This window comes from Xyrauchen texanus, chromosome 20 (assembly GCF_025860055.1).
Source record: "Xyrauchen texanus isolate HMW12.3.18 chromosome 20, RBS_HiC_50CHRs, whole genome shotgun sequence".
Classification (NCBI taxonomy): domain Eukaryota; kingdom Metazoa; phylum Chordata; class Actinopteri; order Cypriniformes; family Catostomidae; genus Xyrauchen; species Xyrauchen texanus.
In genome coordinates, this window is record NC_068295.1 from 804,621 (window position 1) to 823,738 (window position 19,118).

The following is a 19,118-nucleotide window of genomic DNA, read 5'->3' on the forward strand; positions in this document are numbered from 1 at the left end:
TATCTGGAAGAGTTTAGATATTCATCTGTCCACAGTGAGACAAACTGTCTATATATGGAGATGATTTAGTACTATAGGTACTCTCACTAGAAGTGGCCGTTAGATATTCATCTGTCCACAGTTAGACAAACTGTCTATAAATGGAGATGATTTAGTACTATAGGTACTCTCTCTAGAAGTGGCCGTTAGATATTCATCTGTCCACAGTTAGACAAACTGTCTATAAATGGAGATGATTTAGTACTATAGGTACTCTCTCTAGAAGTGACCGTTAGATATTCATCTGTCCACAGTTAGACAAACTGTCTATAAATGGAGATGATTTAGTACTATAGGTACTCTCTCTAGAAGTGACCGTTAGATATTCATCTGTCCACAGTTAGACAAACTGTCTATAAATGGAGGTGATTTAGTACTATAGGTACTCTCACTAGAAGTGGCCGTTAGATATTCATCTGTCCACAGATAGACAAACTGTCTATAAATGGAGATGATTTAGTACTATAGGTACTCTCACTAGAAGTGGCCGTTAGATATTCATCTGTCCACAGTTAGACAAACTGTCTATAAATGGAGATGATTTAGTACTATAGGTACTCTCTCTAGAAGTGGCCGTTAGATATTCATCTGTCCACAGTTAGACAAACTGTCTATAAATGGAGGTGATTTAGTACTATAGGTACTCTCTCTAGAAGTGGCCGTTAGATATTCATCTGTTCACAGTTAGACAAACTGTCTATAAATGGAGGTGATTTAGTACTATATGTACTCTCTCTAGAAGTGGCCGTTAGATATTCATCTGTCCACAGTTAGACAAACTGTCTATAAATGGAGATGATTTAGTACTATAGGTACTCTCTCTAGAAGTGGCCGTTAGATATTCATCTGTCCACAGTTAGACAAACTGTCTATAAATGGAGGTGATTTAGTACTATAGGTACTCTCTCTAGAAGTGGCCGTTAGATATTCATCTGTCCACAGTGAGACAAACTGTCTATAAATGGAGGTGATTTAGTACTATAGGTACTCTCTCTAGAAGTGGCCGTTAGATATTCATCTGTCCACAGTGAGACAAACTGTCTATAAATGGAGGTGATTTAGTACTATAGGTACTCTCACTAGAAGTGGCCGTTAGATATTCATCTGTGCACAGTTAGACAAACTGTCTATAAATGGAGATGATTTAGTACTATAGGTACTCTCTCTAGAAGTGGCCGTTAGATATTCATCTGTCCACAGTTAGACAAACTGTCTATAAATGGAGATGATTTAGTACTATAGGTACTCTCTCTAGAAGTGGCCGTTAGATATTCATCTGTCCACATTTAGACAAACTGTCTATAAATGGAGATGATTTAGTACTATAGGTACTCTCTCTAGAAGTGGCCGTTAGATATTCATCTGTCCACAGTGAGACAAACTGTCTATAAATGGAGGTGATTTAGTACTATAGGTACTCTCACTAGAAGTGTCCGTTAGATATTCATCTGTCCACATTTAGACAAACTGTCTATAAATGGAGATGATTTAGTACTATAGGTACTCTCACTAGAAGTGGCCGTTAGATATTCATCTGTCCACAGTGAGACAAACTGTCTATAAATGGAGATGATTTAGTACTATAGGTACTCTCTCTAGAAGTGGCCGTTAGATATTCATCTGTCCACAGTGAGACAAACTGTCTATAAATGGAGATGATTTAGTACTATAGGTACTCTCTCTAGAAGTGGCCGTTAGATATTCATCTGTCCACAGTGAGACAAACTGTCTATAAATGGAGATGATTTAGTACTATAGGTACTCTCTCTAGAAGTGGCCGTTAGATATTCATCTGTCCACAGTGAGACAAACTGTCTATAAATGGAGATGATTTAGTACTATAGGTACTCTCTCTAGAAGTGGCCGTTAGATATTCATCTGTCCACAGTGAGACAAACTGTCTATAAATGGAGATGATTTAGTACTATAGGTACTCTCTCTAGAAGTGGCCGTTAGATATTCATCGGTCCACAGTGAGACAAACTGTCTATAAATGGAGATGATTTAGTCCATAGGTACTCTCTCTAGAAGTGGCCGTTAGATATTCATCTGTCCACAGTGAGACAAACTGTCTATAAATGGAGATGATTTAGTACTATAGGTACTCTCTCTAGAAGTGGCCGTTAGATATTCATCTGTCCACAGTTAGACAAACTGTCTATAAATGGAGATGATTTAGTACTATAGGTACTCTCACTAGAAGTGGCCGTTAGATATTCATCTGTGCACAGTTAGACAAACTGTCTATAAATGGAGATGATTTAGTACTATAGGTACTCTCTCTAGAAGTGGCCGTTAGATATTCATCTGTCCACAGTTAGACAAACTGTCTATAAATGGAGATGATTTAGTACTATAGGTACTCTCACTAGAAGTGGCCGTTAGATATTCATCTGTGCACAGTTAGACAAACTGTCTATAAATGGAGATGATTTAGTACTATAGGTACTCTCTCTAGAAGTGGCCGTTAGATATTCATCTGTCCACAGTTAGACAAACTGTCTATAAATGGAGATGATTTAGTACTATAGGTACTCTCACTAGAAGTGGCCGTTAGATATTCATCTGTCCACAGTTAGACAAACTGTCTATAAATGGAGATGATTTAGTACTATAGGTACTCTCTCTAGAAGTGACCGTTAGATATTCATCTGTCCACAGTTAGACAAACTGTCTATAAATGGAGATGATTTAGTACTATAGGTACTCTCTCTAGAAGTGGTCGTTAGATATTCATCTGTCCACAGTTAGACAAACTGTCTATAAATGGAGATGATTTAGTACTATAGGTACTCTCTCTAGAAGTGGCCGTTAGATATTCATCTGTGCACAGTTAGACAAACTGTCTATAAATGGAGGTGATTTAGTACTATAGGTACTCTCACTAGAAGTGGCCGTTAGATATTCATCTGTCCACAGTTAGACAAACTGTCTATAAATGGAGGTGATTTAGTACTATAGGTACTCTCACTAGAAGTGGCCGTCCAGACAAGATGACTCAAAGGGAACACAGCAGAATGATCAATGAGGTAATAAAGAACACTAGAGTGACAGATAAAGATTGAAGGAGTCATTGGAACTGGTTAACATCTCTGTTCATGAGTCTACTATACAGAAAACATTAAACATGTATGTTGTTCATGGCAGGACATCATAAAGGAAGCCGCTGCTTTCCAATAAAACATGTGTTTTTTTTTGCATGTCTGAAGTTTGCCAAAGACCACCTTGACACTCCACAACGCTACTGGGAAAATGTTTTGTGGATTGATGAAACTACGGTTGAATTGTTTGGGAAGAACAGCAGCACTATGTATGGTGTAAAAAGGGGCACCACACGTGAAGTACGGTGGAGGGAGCATCATGATTTGGGGCTGTTTTGCTGCTTCGAGGTCTGGGCCGCTTGCCATCATCGAGGGAAAAATAAATTCCCAAGTTTATTAAGATATCCTACAGGATAATGTCAGGGTGTCTGTGTGCCAGCTGAAGCTCAGTAGAAGTTGAGTGATGCAGCAGGACAATTAATCCACTATAATGACTTAAAAAAAAGAGAATCCATCTTTTGGAGTGTCCCAGTCAGAGCCCAGACCTTAACGCAATAGAGATGCTGTAGAATGACCTCAAGAGAGACACCAGACATCTTAAGAATATGTCTGAACTGAAGCAGATCTGTAAGGAAGAATGATCCAGAATTCCTCTGAATGTTGTGCAGGTCTAATCCGCATCTACCGGGAAGGCTTGATTGAGGTTATTGCTGCCAAAGGACGATCAACCAGTTAATTAATCCAGGGGTTCACTTACTTTTTCCACAGCGCTGTGAATGTTTAATGTGACGTGTTCAATAAAGGTATGAAAGATTATAATTGTGTGTGTTGTTAGCTTAAGCACATTGTGTTTGTCTACACTTGTGACTCACAATTTATGACCAGCTAATCCCAAAGGGTTCACATACTTTTTCTTGCCACTGTAAAACAAACCTGCTTTCAGTAATCCCCTTAACGATGCCACAATCACACTAATTTTCTAACAATATCGTTTTCCGAGGTATGCGGTAATTAGAGGGCGTTTTCCAAATGCTTTTTCTCTAGAGGAAAAACTCTGTTCTGGAGCGGATGGGAGGCGTAGATGTAGCGAAATCAACTTAGTTTTCAAAGGAAAACATATACGTGTGGACTAAATGTCCACTTTATTTAAAATACTTAAAAAAACAACAATACACCACATTGACTAATGAAGCTTGAAAATATGTTTTATTGTATTTTGAGGATTATCCGAAGGGCGATTCCTCAGTGCAGAAGATGTTAAATCTCTGTCCATCTGTGTGTGTTGTGTCTCTCTGTCGCCCTGTCCACTGACTTCAACAACTCTGATTGATAAGCACAAGAATGTGGAGTGAATTTACAGAGAAGAAACTCACTGACCCTTACTTTCCCGTCCTAAACCCTGCAAAACATTGGTTTGTTTCCTACATACTAGTGCAGCATTCGGCTCAAAGCAGCTCTGAACAGATTGTGAACACTGAGTTCTCTCACCGTCCACCGATCCAAACTCTTTCTCATGAGCGCGAGTCAGAATCTCCTTGTACAGAATCTCTGCTTCTTTGTATTTGCCTTGTTTGAGGAGGCAGGACGCCTGCAGAGAGACGACAAACACAAGGACATCTGAGTGATGTAGAAGGTCATTCATCAATACATGGGCGAGTCCATGTGAGTGTGGGCGATCGTTCAACACACACACACACAGTATATATGTACTGTAGGTGGAGAAAAACACTTCTCAATGTAATATTTATAAGTGATTCTAGAAAAGGGGTGTCCACATGTTTTCAACTGGGGGCCAGATGCAAAATGAAATTAGGTGTTGCAGGTTGCATCGTCGTAATAATGGAGTGGTGGTGGTGTAGTGGTCTAAGCACATAACTGGTAATCAGAAGGTTGCTGGTTTGATCCCCACAGTAACCACCATTGTGTCCTTGAGTAAGACACTTAACTCCAGGTTGCTCCGGGGGGATTGTCCCTGTAATAAGTGCACTGGAAGTCACTATGGATAAAAGCATCTGCCAAATGCATACATGTAAATGTCAATTATGACTGTTTTAATGCAAGAAACTTTACTAACGTTATCAATGGACCTCTGGGAAGATAATAAAATATATATATATATATATAAAAAATAAAAATAAAAATAAAATAAAAAAATCACAAAAAATATGTATTTTGGATGCTGTGACGTGATTCAAGAAATGTATCTTTTTTTATTTGTTATTTAATCGTAGTTATTGTTCTGTTGTTACTTGTGTTATAGTTCCGGAAATCTGGAGAATTCCCCAAAACTTTGAACTCTTCCAGTGGATGCAGCTGGTTGCGACTGCAAAGACAACGCAATAGTGGAGACGATGCGCTGTGAAACGTGGCTGTGCGTGATAGCGACACCCACTGTTCGGAACATGAATTTTACAGCATTGTTCAATGGCCGGCCAAATTCTGTTGGCATCAGTAGTTTGGACACCCCTGTTCTAAAGATAACAGAGTTTCCCTCCGAGCTTCCGTTTGATGAACTCACCAGGTTGTTCTTGGTTTTGGCGACGTTTGGATCATCTGGACCGAGTCTGCACTCGTAGATCTCCAGCGCTCTGCTGTAATAATACTCCACCTCATCATACTTGCCTTGATTCTGACACAACAGGGCCAGATTATTCAGCTGCTTCGCCACGTCAGGATGATCCTTACCCAACACCTGACACACAAACAGACTATGTTAGTTGCTTCTTCAGGTACCAAAAATAGTAGCTGTTTCTCATCATAACCACTCAATATGATGCTGTTTAATGAAGGCTGATGGGGTGATATGGAGATCAAGTGATCGCAGGGGTCACAGGATGATCACTGACCTTCTCTCGAATCTCCAGAGCTCGTTTACACAGCGGCTCGGCGTCTTTATACTTCCCTCTCTTACCGTACAGCACAGCCAGATTATTGAGAGTGGCAGCGACCTGACGAACAACACAAACACACATCAGTCCTGATCGGAGAGATGAACTTCATGGTACATTCTGTAAGAACAACAGGAAGTGAATATGCTGCACTAATACGTGCAGCATATTCGCGTGCTCTCGCAATATGTTTTGCTTGCCCTCTCAGTAGTTTTGCGTTCCATCGCAATATGTTTTGCTTGCCCTCGCAGTAGTTTTGCGTTCACTCGCAATATGTTTTGCGTGCTCTCGCAATATGTTTTGCTTGCCCTCTCAGTAGTTTTGCGTTCCATCGCAATATGTTTTGCGTTCCATCGCAATATGTTTTGCGTGCTCTCGCAATATGTTTCGCTTGCCCTCTCAGTAGTTTTGCGTTCCATCGCAATATGTTTTGCTTGCCCTCGCAGTAGTTTTGCGTTCCATCGCAATATGTTTTGCGTGCCCTCGCAATATGTTTTATGCGTTTCTCGCAATATGTTTTGCTTGCCCTCTCAGTAGTTTTATGCTCCATCGCAATATGTTTTGCGTGCTCTCGCAATATGTTTCGCTTGCCTCGCAGTAGTTTTATGCTCCATCGCAATATGTTTTGCTTGCCCTCTCAGTAGTTTTATGCTCCATCGCAATATGTTTTTGCGTGCACTCTCAGTAGTTTTATGTTCACTCGCAATATGTTTTGCTTGCCCTCGCAGTAGTTTTATGCTCCATCGCAATATGTTTTGCTTGCCCTCGCAGTAGTTTTTGCGTTCCATCGCAATATGTTTTGCGTGCACTCTCAGTAGTTTTACGTTCCATCGCAATATGTTTTGCGTGCCCACTCAGTAGTTTTGCGTTCCATCGCAATATGTTTTGCTTGCCCTTTCAGTAGTTTTGCGTTCACTCGCAATATGTTTTGCGTGCTCTCGCAATATGTTTTGCTTGCCCTCTCAGTAGTTTTATGCTCCATCGCAATATGTTTTGCTTGCCCTCTCAGTAGTTTTATGCTCCATCGCAATATGTTTTGCTTGCCCTCTCAGTAGTTTTGCGTTCACTCGCAATATGTTTTGCGTGCTCTCGCAATATGTTTTGCGTGCCCTCGCAATATGTTTTGCGTGCTCTCGCAATATGTTTTGCTTGCCCTCTCAGTAGTTTTGCGTTCCATCGCAATATGTTTTGCGTGCTCTCCCAATATGTTTTGCTTGCCCTCGCAATAGTTTTGCGTTCACTCGCAATATGTTTTGCGTGCCCTCGCAATATGTTTTGCGTGCTCTCGCAATATGTTTTGCTTGCCCTCTCAGTAGTTTTGCGTTCCATCGCAATATGTTTTGCTTGCCCTCTCAGTAGTTTTGCGTTCACTCGCAATATGTTTTGCTTGCCCTCTCAGTAGTTTTGCGTTCCATCGCAATATGTTTTGCTTGCCCTCTCAGTAGTTTTGCGTTCCATCGCAATATGTTTTGCTTGCCCTCGCAGTAGTTTTGCGTTCCATCGCAATATGTTTTGCGTGCCCTCGCAATATGTTTTGCGTGCTCTCGCAATATGTTTTGCTTGCCCTCTCAGTAGTTTTGCATTCCATCGCAATATGTTTTGCGTGCTCTCGCAATATGTTTCGCTTGCCCTCGCAGTAGTTTTGCGTTCCATCGCAATATGTTTTGCTTGCCCTCTCAGTAGTTTTGCGTTCCATCGCAATATGTTTTGCGTGCACTCTCAGTAGTTTTGCGTTCACTCGCAATATGTTTTGCTTGCCCTCGCAGTAGTTTTGCGTTCCATCGCAATATGTTTTGCTTGCCCTCTCAGTAGTTTTGCGTTCCATCGCAATATGTTTTGCGTGCACTCTCAGTAGTTTTGCGTTCCATCGCAATATGTTTTGCGTGCCCACTCAGTAGTTTTGCGTTCCATCGCAATATGTTTTGCTTGCCCTTTCAGTAGTTTTGCGTTCACTCGCAATATGTTTTGCGTGCTCTCGCAATATGTTTTGCTTGCCCTCTCAGTAGTTTTGCGTTCCATCGCAATATGTTTTGCTTGCCCTCTCAGTAGTTTTGCGTTCCATCGCAATATGTTTTGCTTGCCCTCTCAGTAGTTTTGCGTTCACTCGCAATATGTTTTGCGTGCTCTCGCAATATGTTTTGCGTGCTCTCCCAATATGTTTTGCTTGCCCTCGCAATAGTTTTGCGTTCACTCGCAATATGTTTTGCGTTCACTCGCAATATGTTTTGCGTGCTCTCCCAATATGTTTTGCTTGCCCTCGCAATAGTTTTGCGTTCACTCGCAATATGTTTTGCGTGCCCTCGCAATATGTTTTGCGTGCTCTCGCAATATGTTTTGCTTGCCCTCTCAGTAGTTTTGCGTTCCATCGCAATATGTTTTGCTTGCCCTCTCAGTAGTTTTGCGTTCACTCGCAATATGTTTTGCGTGCTCTCGCAATATGTTTTGCGTGCTCTCGCAATATGTTTTGCGTGCCCTCGCAATATGTTTTGCGTGCTCTCGCAATATGTTTTGCGTGCTCTCGCAATATGTTTTGCTTGCCCTCTCAGTAGTTTTGCGTTCACTCGCAATATGTTTTGCGTGCTCTCGCAATATGTTTTGCGTGCTCTCGCAATATGTTTTGCGTGCCCTCGCAATATGTTTTGCGTGCTCTCGCAATATGTTTTGCTTGCCCTCTCAGTAGTTTTGCGTTCCATCGCAATATGTTTTGCGTGCTCTCGCAATATGTTTTGCTTGCCCTCGAAGTAGTTTTGCGTTCACTCGCAATATGTTTTGCGTGCTCTCGCAATATGTTGTGCTTGCCCTCACAGTAGTTTTGCATTCCCACGCAGTAATTTTGCGCTCCATCGCAATAGTTTTGCGTGCATTCGCAATATGTTTTGCGTTCACTCGCAGTAGTTTTGCATTCCATCGCAGTAGTTTTGCGTTCCCTCGCAATAGTTTTGCGTGCACTCGCAATATGTTTTGCGTTCACTCGCAGTAGTTTTGCGCTCCCTCGCAGTAGTTTTGCGTTCCCTCGCAGTAGTTTTGCGTTCCCTCGCAGTAGTTTTGCATTCTATCGCAATAGTTTTGCGTTCCCTCGCAGTAGTTTTGCGTTCACTCGCAGTAATTTTGCGCTCCATCGCAATAGTTTTGCGTGCATTCGCAATATGTTTTGCGTTCACTCGCAGTAGTTTTGCATTCCATCGCAGTAGTTTTGCGTTCCCTCGCAATAGTTTTGTGTTCCATCGCAATAGTTTTGCGTTCCCTCGCAATAGTTTTGAGTTCACTCGCAGTAGTTTTGCGTTCCATCGCAATAGTTTTGCGTGCATTCGCAATATGTTCTGCATTCACTCACACTAAGTTTAGCGATCCCTCGCAATAGTTTTGCGTTCCCTCCCAATAGCTGTGCATGCCCTCGAAATAGTTTTGAGTCCAGTTTAAACTGAAAAGCGCAAATTTGTGCGTATGCGAGTTTCTGTGCCAACGCACATATGTTTCATCACTTATAGAGACATGTTTGATGACTTATTTAAAGTAAATAAAGGTAATTTAGAAGTGGGAATTTTTTAAAGGCATTATTTGAAGATGTTCAATGACATATTTGGAATATTTGACTGATCATAAATCAAAAGGAAGATCTGTTTAACCCGATAATCTAACAGCAGTTGTAAACCAGTCCAAAATAAACAATGAGACTTCATATACAAAAACACAACAATACAATCACATAATTTCAGATGTGTACGTTACTAAGCATTTCGTAATTCATTTCGTAGTCTATAGTCTATATTTCACCCAGAGGGGCCCCTCAGCCCATGTGGGCAAAGGGGCAGTTGCTCGGGCCGCTGCAGCGACCCCCCTGTGTGCGTGTATACTACAGAGACATTGCATGTCTGAGCGGGATTTGAGCCAGCGCGAATCTCAGTTGCCTCCGCGTCTGAGACGTCAATCCGCACATCTTATCATGTGACTTGTTGAGCGCGTTACCATGGAGACGTAGCGCGTGTGGAGGCTTCACGCTATTCTCTGCGGCATCCACGGTCAACTCGCCACACACCCCACCAAGAGTGAGAACCACATTACAGTGACCACAAGGAGGTTATCCCATGTGACTCTACCCTCCCTAGCAACCGGGCCAATTTGGTTGCTAAGGAGACCTGACTGGAGTCACTGAGCACGCCCTGGATTCAAATTAGCGTCCCTCAAATCTTTATTTATCCTGCTGTAGTATTCAATGTTTAAATAAACATAATGAATATTTTCCTGATGACTTACAGCTGGATGATCTTTACCCAGCGTCTTTTCTCTGATAGAGAGAGCGTCATTCAACAGATGAGCAGCTTCTTTATACTTATTCTGATCCCTGAGAGACACACACAGAGTTAGAGATTCATCACATGTAATCAGATGGAGGTTCTGGTTCTAAAGTCAAAGGTGTCATATCATGACTGACATGAAAGCCAGTTAAACACGTCTTGAACATCTCTACAGAACTCTTCCGACTGTGATGACACCTGTCACTCACCTGTACACGAGTGCCAGGATGTTGAGCATGGTGGCCACATCAGGATGGTCGTGTCCGGAGGTTTTCTCCAGGTCTTCCAGAGCTTGTTTACAGAGCGGCACGGCCACCTCGTAGCGGCCTTGAGACGCGTACTGGATCACCAGGTTATGAAGCGTTCTGAGGCGCCGGGATCTCGTACCCGCCCTGCGCCGCCGCCACGGCCGCACTGTTGTGCTGGTGCTGCACTGCAGAGGTCAAAGGTCACAGGAGTTTTATAATGACGTGACCTCTGATTTCAGAAGCAGTAACAGAATGAAAACAATCATGCGCTCGACTGTAGAAGTGATATTCAGGTGTAATGTTTAGAAAATGCAAACATGATCCAAATCATCATGATATGTATGTCACGATTAAATACACTGCAACTTGTGAAATAATGTTACTGTTTAACTAAGAAGCAGAGCGCAGAGATCCGTTGCAGAGTTTGTGCTAATTTAGGTGATTTAATGGGATAGTTCACCCGTCATTGTTTACTCACCCCCGTGTTGTTGTAACACTATATGACTTCCTTTCTATTTCTGAACACAAAGAGAGAAACTGTGCATAAATGTTGTGCTCAGTGATGTCATACAATGGCAGTTTATGGTGACCACCTCTTCAAGCTTCAAAAGAACACAAAAGTATCATTCAGAAGTCTAATTAATTATTCATGAGACTCATGATTGTTATGATACGATAAGATTTGATGAGAAACTGAAATCTAATGTGTTATTTAGTGTAAATGTTCACTGTTGATCTCCTGTGTGTGTTCATGATAGGACACGAGAGCAACAATTCACACACCCCTCACGACATTGGGGGCGTTCAAGAGAAAACTTGTTGTGTTTATCTAAAAACAGTGATAGAGACAACAGAACACAACTGCACACAAAACACAGAACAGAACTTACTAAACATGACTGAAGAGTCTGTAGAGGAAGAATTTATGCATTTCTGTGCCCAGCCTTATTTATTTGAGTCCTCGTAAATCAAACAGAAACATAGAGGAGCTACAGTCACACCGTGTCCAAACCTGACGGCAATGACACGTGATAAAAGGTGTATTTTATATGTTAATCAGAGTTTTTGTCCTAACCAGCCGTGACGAGTGACGGGACATTCTATCACGTGTTTTGTATTTTCAGCATGTCATGGGAAACACCATCCCCTGTGAACTGGCACCGGTCCAAAAATTAAAATAAATAAGGCTGGGCACAGAAATGCATAAATATTTCAACTACAAACTCTTCAGACATGTTTAGTAAGTTCTGTTCTCTGTTTTGTGTCAGTTGTGTTCTGTCACTATACATTTTTAGATAAACAAAACAAGTTTTCACTTGTAGTTGACGAATTGATGCATTTCTGCCAGTTCACAGCGGACGCCGACGGTGTTTCCATTTACACTAAATAACACATTAGATTTCAGTTTCTCATCAAATCTTATCGTATCATAACAATCATGAGTCTCATGAATAATTAATTAGACTTCTGAATGATACTTTTGTGTTTGAAGCTTGAAGAGGTGTCACCATAAACTGCCATTGTATGACATCACTGAGCACAACATTTATTCAGTTTCTCCCTTTGTGTTCAGAACAAGAAAGACAGTCATATAGAGTTAGAACAACACGGGGGTGAGTAAACAATGACTGAATTTACAGTTTTGGGTGAACTATTAATTTAAAAACAAAAATACAAAAATGAAGATAAAAATATCTAAACATGTGACGTTCACATACTGCCTTGAGTGTGTTCCTCGTCATCATTAGGAAACAGATCATCCAGAGAGTCTTTAGGAGCTTCACCCTCTTTCTCCTCCTGCACATAGAGAGACAGACAGGTCAGAGAGACAGATAGGTCAGTTGTGAGCAGTAACTCAGATGTGTGAGACAGCAGAACTAAAGGTCTGTCAGTGATGGACACATCGTCATCTTCTTAAGTGAAGTGTTTGATCTCACCGATGGCGACACGTCCTCGTCGTACTTCTTGAGCTGATTCATGAACTCCAGATGTTTCTTCTCCTCCTCGAGTTGAGCCACGTTCTGTTCGCTCTTCTGCAGCTTCTGCTGTGTGTTGGCCAGTTCATCTCTCAGCCACTGATTCTCCTGACAGAGTCTCCTGACCTGAGCACGTAACTTCTGTTTCTCCGACTCTACGGTGTTCAGATGATTTGACAGAGACATCATCACCTGCGCGCACACACACACATATCACATGACTGCACGAGTGACGTGTGATTGCTTCAATCTATCTTTACTTTTAGCCCAAATAAACATCATTATGTACATTTGCTCCATCTTTAATCTCTTCAACATAGTGTGGAGTAATTAGTTCATGTGATATATGATTTGTCTATTTAAGTGCTCTTTTAGAGACTTTTATATTCATATATCTACCACATAACCACTAGGTGGCGCATATTAGCGAAGCGGATGTTTTAAGGCCTTATTTTGTTATTTTAAGTAACATAAATGCAGAAGTGATGGTTATAAAATGGCAGATTCTAAGCTTTGAAATGATACCAGGTATGCCTGACATTTTAATCGTAACTTTTTTCACAATATTTGGTCCCGCCGGCGGGTCCATCGAGTTGAAGAGGGTAAAGACCTCATGAAATGGTTTGAAAAGCTCAAATCTCTTTTCCTACATTGACATATTTGCTATTGATAGCAACATTTGAAAGAAACTACTGAAATTGATGTTGGGGCGGGACATATCAAAGGGCTTTTTTGTTTTGATGTTTAAATTTCCAGATGTGAAGTATGATTTGCTATGCGCTAGTCAGCGGAAGGTGATCAGTTATCAACAGATATGATATGGGTTTTTAATGGCCTATGCTGATATATAGAGAGCAGGGAGGCCAATAGCTAATGCTAATATGATCACACAATTTAATTTGACAGTAAATGCATGCATTAAATTAAAAACAAATTTTAAAATATTATTTACCTTAATTTAACCTTATATTTACTCAAAATTTCACTCAAAACTCTATTATAGAAATTTTATATATTAAAAAAATAAAAACATTTATTTACTTTAATTTAACCTTATATTTACTCAAAATGTCACTCAAAACTATATTATAGAAATTCAATATATAAAAAAATATTTATTTATTTTTAAAAATGTTGTTTACTCATCTAGAGCTGGGAGAAATTACTACACCAATTATAACTTGATATTTTTCCACCTATTTACGACATTCAAAATATATATCGTTAATGGCTCTAAACTGACTTAAAATATTATTTGTATAATTTTTTTGTATTTACATTTTTTGTATTCAAAGAAATCATCATTTCCACCAAACAGCCACTGTAGATGAAAATATTCAAAATGCTAAAATCTACCTCAAGCAAACTAAAATAAATAAATAAAGTGAAAATCTAGTTAAAAATAACGAAGCCATGATTTTCAAAATATTTCAACAAATAAACACAAGGGAAACTATTTAATCATTATCTACCAAGTAAAAAAAATAAAACTGCAACTTCACTTACTTTTTTACTCACTTATTTTTATATAATACTGCGACATTTGCATTCGCCGCCCCTTAAAGCGACAGACGGAGAGTTTTAAATGTGTATATCTGCTAACGTTTGTCAACTTTTAAAAGTGCATTAGTATCTACTGTACATAACTCAAAGACATGAACTAGACGCCACAATTTTGATTTCATGGGGTCTTAAAGAGTGAGCAAATCTCCCGGTTCATGACCTCTGACCCTGATGTCTCACATGAGCCTCGCCAAGTCCCAGCTCGATCATCTCCACGGACTTGCGGAGCAGGTTGGATTTCTCGTGCACCACGTTGGCCTCCTCATCTTTCTTCAGGCACTTGATGGTCTCGAGGAGGCTGTGCAGGATGGAGTTGTGCTCGTTCTTCAGCGCCTCCAGACCCTGAATCACCAGCTTAGTGTTGGAGATGATCTCCTCCTGAGATAACTTCTCCAGCTTGTCGTCTCGAGGGTACACCATCGTGGACATGATCTAACGGAGGCGCAGCCTGAGAGAGAAGACGACATGCAGATGTGTATTAGTCACAGAAAACGCATCTGAGCTGACGGGTTTTGACAGGGCGGTTTAGATACAGGAAATGTTAATTGATGACATCAGTTGGTGTATGACACATGTATGATAATGAGCTTCTGATATGTCATGCCAAATGTATAATGATAGATCATGATTAATTATGTGTTAACAGCTTCATATATATATATATGATATACCAAGCGTGCCGCACAAGCCCTCAAAAGTGAAGCCAAAACGTCTCGATCGCCCCCCGGTGGCTGGTCCTAGTATAGGTCATAAGCCCCGCCTCCCCATGTTATTCAACGGGACGTGAGACCAACTAAACAATTAAATTACACTTCACATATCTTTTTTCCAAAGATAGTTTCTGTCATTTACTGTCGTTTCTATCACGTTGATGTCATTTCAAGTGTTTGTTTTCAAAATAAGTTTGTTTTTAGTTATTTGATGCTATAAAAACGCTGCTGTGACATCATGATTGACAGCTGTGATTGACAGGTTCTCTGAGTGAAGTAGTCACTGAAGCACCAACTGACTTTTTTTCGGGATCTTCAGAGGACTGAGGAGATTGGAGCTTTAAATTTAATATCTAAATTTCTATAATTAATTATTTCACACCGTCATTAGTCAAAAGTCAAAAGGGGCGTGTGCTTGCGATTGATTCAGCGAGAGTGAGGGCGGGGCCTTGATTTCGCGGCTTTACTTCCTGCTCACTACTGCATCGCAACTGCGCAGACTCAAGTCCCAAGATGTCAGCGCCATATCGGGACACTGGCGGCTTCAGTTCTCACCGATGGAAAAGAGCGAACGGGCGTCGCCCATCTTTTTTTACAGTCTATGGGTGTAACCATTAAGTTCTTAAAATGCCACCTTGAATACATGAGAGTGAACACAAATTGACCATATGATTTAAACATACACACTGACATTAGGCCTGTCAGAGGCGTATGTGTACATCCAGCAGTAATGAAGGGTGATCTGCTGTACGGATGAACTGATGCCAGCTGATGCCATCTGCTTTGGGCACACCTCCTTCCTGCTGATGCAGCACAGCCCTATCTCTCTCTCTTTATGACATGAACACAACAACCGCTCTCTATATAACAAGAACGCTGTACACCACAGATCCACATACAGCAAGTGCAAAGTAATCTATATAGTGGACTAGTCACTGCAGCTCATTAAATATTCACACGCCAAAGGAAAACCCAATTAAAGTAGACATGAGCAATGCATACAATGACTGTTGCTGCATCAGATACTGCGTTCTGTCAGAATAATGTATGCAATTAGTCCAGAGTCGTTATCACATCTTACATGGACTTAAAACAAGTTTACAGTGAAATGTTTCATACTCAAAGTTAAACACCCTAATGAGTGTGCGATATTGTCAGGGCTGGACTGGGAAGAGAAATCGGCATAGCAACCGGCCCAACGCGTTGGCTCATTTTAGCTTATCGCGGCCCATTCAGCCCTGTAACATAGTTCAAGGGAAAGGAGGCGAGAACCGGCCGCGTTTTAGCGTCCGGTAGGCGACTCCTCCGCCCCTGGCAGCGGCCCTGACCGCTCCAGGCGGTCGGCTAGGAGCCCCTTCTCCCCTCGCTGTCGGCGGCCGTCGTCCGCTTTCAGGCGGCTGGGCTCTTCGTCCCCCGGCAGATGGCCGCGGCTGCTCCGTTGGGGTGGACGGTAGTGGCGAGCACTCTACTACGGCGCATCCCTCCGGCGAGAACCGGCTTGACGATATAAATATTATTTTAATTAACAACTTAAACAAAAGACAAACACACACATATGATGGACAGGTCCGTAAACAATCTCTCTCCCGCATGATCCTCTGCAGTCGGCCTTTATCCCTCTCGGGAGGCTTGATTAGCCTAATACGGGACCGGGTGTGTAGGATCACGATCCACCCCGCCCTCCGCCCTGCCACAGGCCCGTTTCGCGTCCGACTCGCTGGCCCGCTCGGTTCTCCTGATGATCGGCCCACCCAAAGTGCGTCGGCTCACCGGGAAAATGCCCGGCATGCCAGATTACCAATCCAGCCCTAGATATTGTGTAATAATGAGCAACGGATAGCGTTGTTTCCTATCGTAACCTTCATTTAAACTTCACAACACACGATTCACCGACAATCAGGACGTTCTGAGATAAAACCATTTTCAAACCTCACAGTTGAGAGAGCTGAACAGGCATAAACACACAAACAGCGAGAGAGAATTTTGTACTTAAGACATAAAAGGCCGTGCTATATTGTGAATATAGTCACGGCTGATTGGCATTGTTAGGCATGACGTGAAGCGGAGTCACCCCTTCAGCTGTGACTATATTCACAATATAGCATGGCCTAGAGTGCCTTATTGCTTTTATACAACGGTCACCACATAATGCAAATATTAAGGACACAAATGTTCATAAAAATGCTATATTTTGTAAAACATTAAATGCCATCCTTCCGCCAGAAAATATAGGCCCTGGCAGTAAACAGTACTATTGTAACTATAGCTGCTTTTCCACGGGCAAAACCGTACCGTTCCGTGCCAATCCAGGCCAGTTGCCATGGTTACAGTGTCTTTTTCCATTGTGGTGCGGTGAAAGATTGTACGTAACAGATCCATCTGTGGCGACGGCATGAGAGGTAAACTCTGGAGCGAGTGCGCTACGGAGGATGTTCCAGTTTTTAGGACTGCATTTTTACCCAAGCTAGAAACAACTAAAAGCACCATAAGCTACCTTGGCGTTGGCAAATTGACATTTGTGAGTCACCACGTACTAAAAGTCATTCAGCACGGTTGAGTACGGTTAGCTAACCGTGCCGAGAATTATGGGCCGAGAACGTTTTAAATCGTTATTAAATTAAATAAAAAAATTAAGTTCCAAGTTTGAAATCAAGGTGTCTTGCTTTATTGCTTAGGCTTACCCTTAACCCTGCTTAACGAAAATTACCCCATAGCACCTCCTAGTGTCCAACCAGTGCTAATACTGGTGTTTGTTGGTTTGAAGGTGACCAATCAAATCTTGGTCGACGAAGACTCTTCTCATCGACTAACGTTTGGTCGACTACTATGGTGCGTTCACATACAAAGCGAAGCGAGCGTATCGCGTGGCGCGATTACATGCAAAGTAAATTTGCGCCAGGCAGTGCGAATAAAGCGAATGGCGTGACTCGAACACGCGAAATCGCTTCATTCGCATATAAATTCGAATGACGCGTTGTCGCGAAAGCCTATCAGCATTGAGATTGTCTAGATGTCACTGACGTACTGACGTAGTAGCAGAAGAATTCTGGAAAAATGGATGAATCAATTGTTGCAGCGGTGTGTCATACATGACACAACGTCATACATGTATAGAGACCGGACGAAAAAAGACAAGATCGAAATCTCCAAAAAGGTTGGTCAAGATTACGATTCAAATCAGCAGTAAAATCTGACAATACTCATAAATTGTGGTTCTTTAGCTCAGATCATGCTAAAAACACTAACAGGCTGGTTCAGCTAATGCGCATGGTCACGTTGATTGACAGACGATGTCTGTCCTGAAAGGCTCTTTTACCCATAAGGCAGGACTTCTATATTCGCCATATTGGCCGTTACAATTTCACCCATTCAGTTTAACGGATGTGCTCCGTAGCAGGCTAAACCGTCTCTGGCTAAACCGTCTCTGGCTAAACCGTCTCTGGCTAAACGGCCTCTGGCTAAACTGTCTCTGGCTAAACCGTCTCTGGCTAAACCGTCTCTGGCTAAACCGTCTCTGGCTAAACCGTCTCTGGCTAAACGGCCTCTGGCTAAACCGTCTCTGGCTAAAAGGTCTCTGGCTAAACCGTCTCTGGTTAAACCGTCTCTGGTTAAACCGTCTCTGGCTAAACCGTCTCTGGTTAAACCGTCTCTGGCTAAACCGTCTCTGGCTAAACCGTCTCTGGCTAAAAGGTCTCTGGCTAAACCGTCTCTGGCTAAACCGTCTCTGGCTAAACCGTCTCTGGTTAAACCGTCTCTGGCTAAACCGTCTCTGGCTAAAAGGTCTCTGGCTAAACCGTCTCTGGCTAAAACGTCTCTGGCTAAACCGTCTCTGGCTAAACCGTCTCTGGCTAAACCGTCTCTGGTTAAACCGTCTCTGGCTAAAACGTCTCTGGCTAAAACGTCTCTGGTTAAACCGTCTCTGGCTAAAACGTCTCTGGCTAAAACGTCTCTGGCTAAACCGTCTCTGGCTAAACCGTCTCTGGCTAAACCGTCTTGATGACTCACATCTGCAGCCCAAGGTTTGGTTGACTAAACGTTATAATTTACTCAAATGTGCAAAAGAAAGTCCATTTTTAATAGTGGAGTAGCTGGTGCTGAACGAGTACTCGAATAATCTATTACTTGTGCACATCCCTACTCAAAAACTTTTTAACACATTTCATTTTTTTCCTTAAACTTGGCTTCAAAAATGTGCTGACTGTTATTATATGTTGTGTCGCTCTCTAACTTTAGAAGAGGCGATTAGGTTTTCTCTTACTGGTCGTCCCGCATTGCGTATATAAACAACATGGCTGTAAATCCTTCAAGATGACTGCACCACATTACCAATGAAAACAGATTTGTGTTACTTTTTTCAG

General features: G+C 41.8%; 1 protein-coding gene and 1 long non-coding RNA gene across 2 annotated transcripts in view; one reads left to right on the forward strand and one right to left on the reverse strand.

The window, feature by feature from the left end:
• Window positions 1-14,485, reverse strand: part of klc1b (kinesin light chain 1b) — a 34,868-nt gene extending 20,383 nt beyond the window's left edge. Inside the window, 9 exon segments of the mRNA XM_052151230.1 lie at window positions 4,569-4,668; window positions 5,599-5,772; window positions 5,927-6,028; window positions 10,223-10,310; window positions 10,473-10,637; window positions 10,639-10,696; window positions 12,230-12,308; window positions 12,449-12,679; window positions 14,231-14,485. Coding sequence (XP_052007190.1) covers window positions 4,569-4,668; window positions 5,599-5,772; window positions 5,927-6,028; window positions 10,223-10,310; window positions 10,473-10,637; window positions 10,639-10,696; window positions 12,230-12,308; window positions 12,449-12,679; window positions 14,231-14,479 — 1,246 coding nt within the window. The 5' untranslated portion in view covers window positions 14,480-14,485.
• Window positions 779-1,575, forward strand: LOC127660831 (uncharacterized). Its single transcript, XR_007972696.1, has 3 exons — window positions 779-1,006; window positions 1,265-1,367; window positions 1,540-1,575. It is a non-coding gene; the product is annotated as an uncharacterized LOC127660831 (long non-coding RNA).
• Window positions 14,486-19,118: the final 4,633 nt, after the last annotated feature.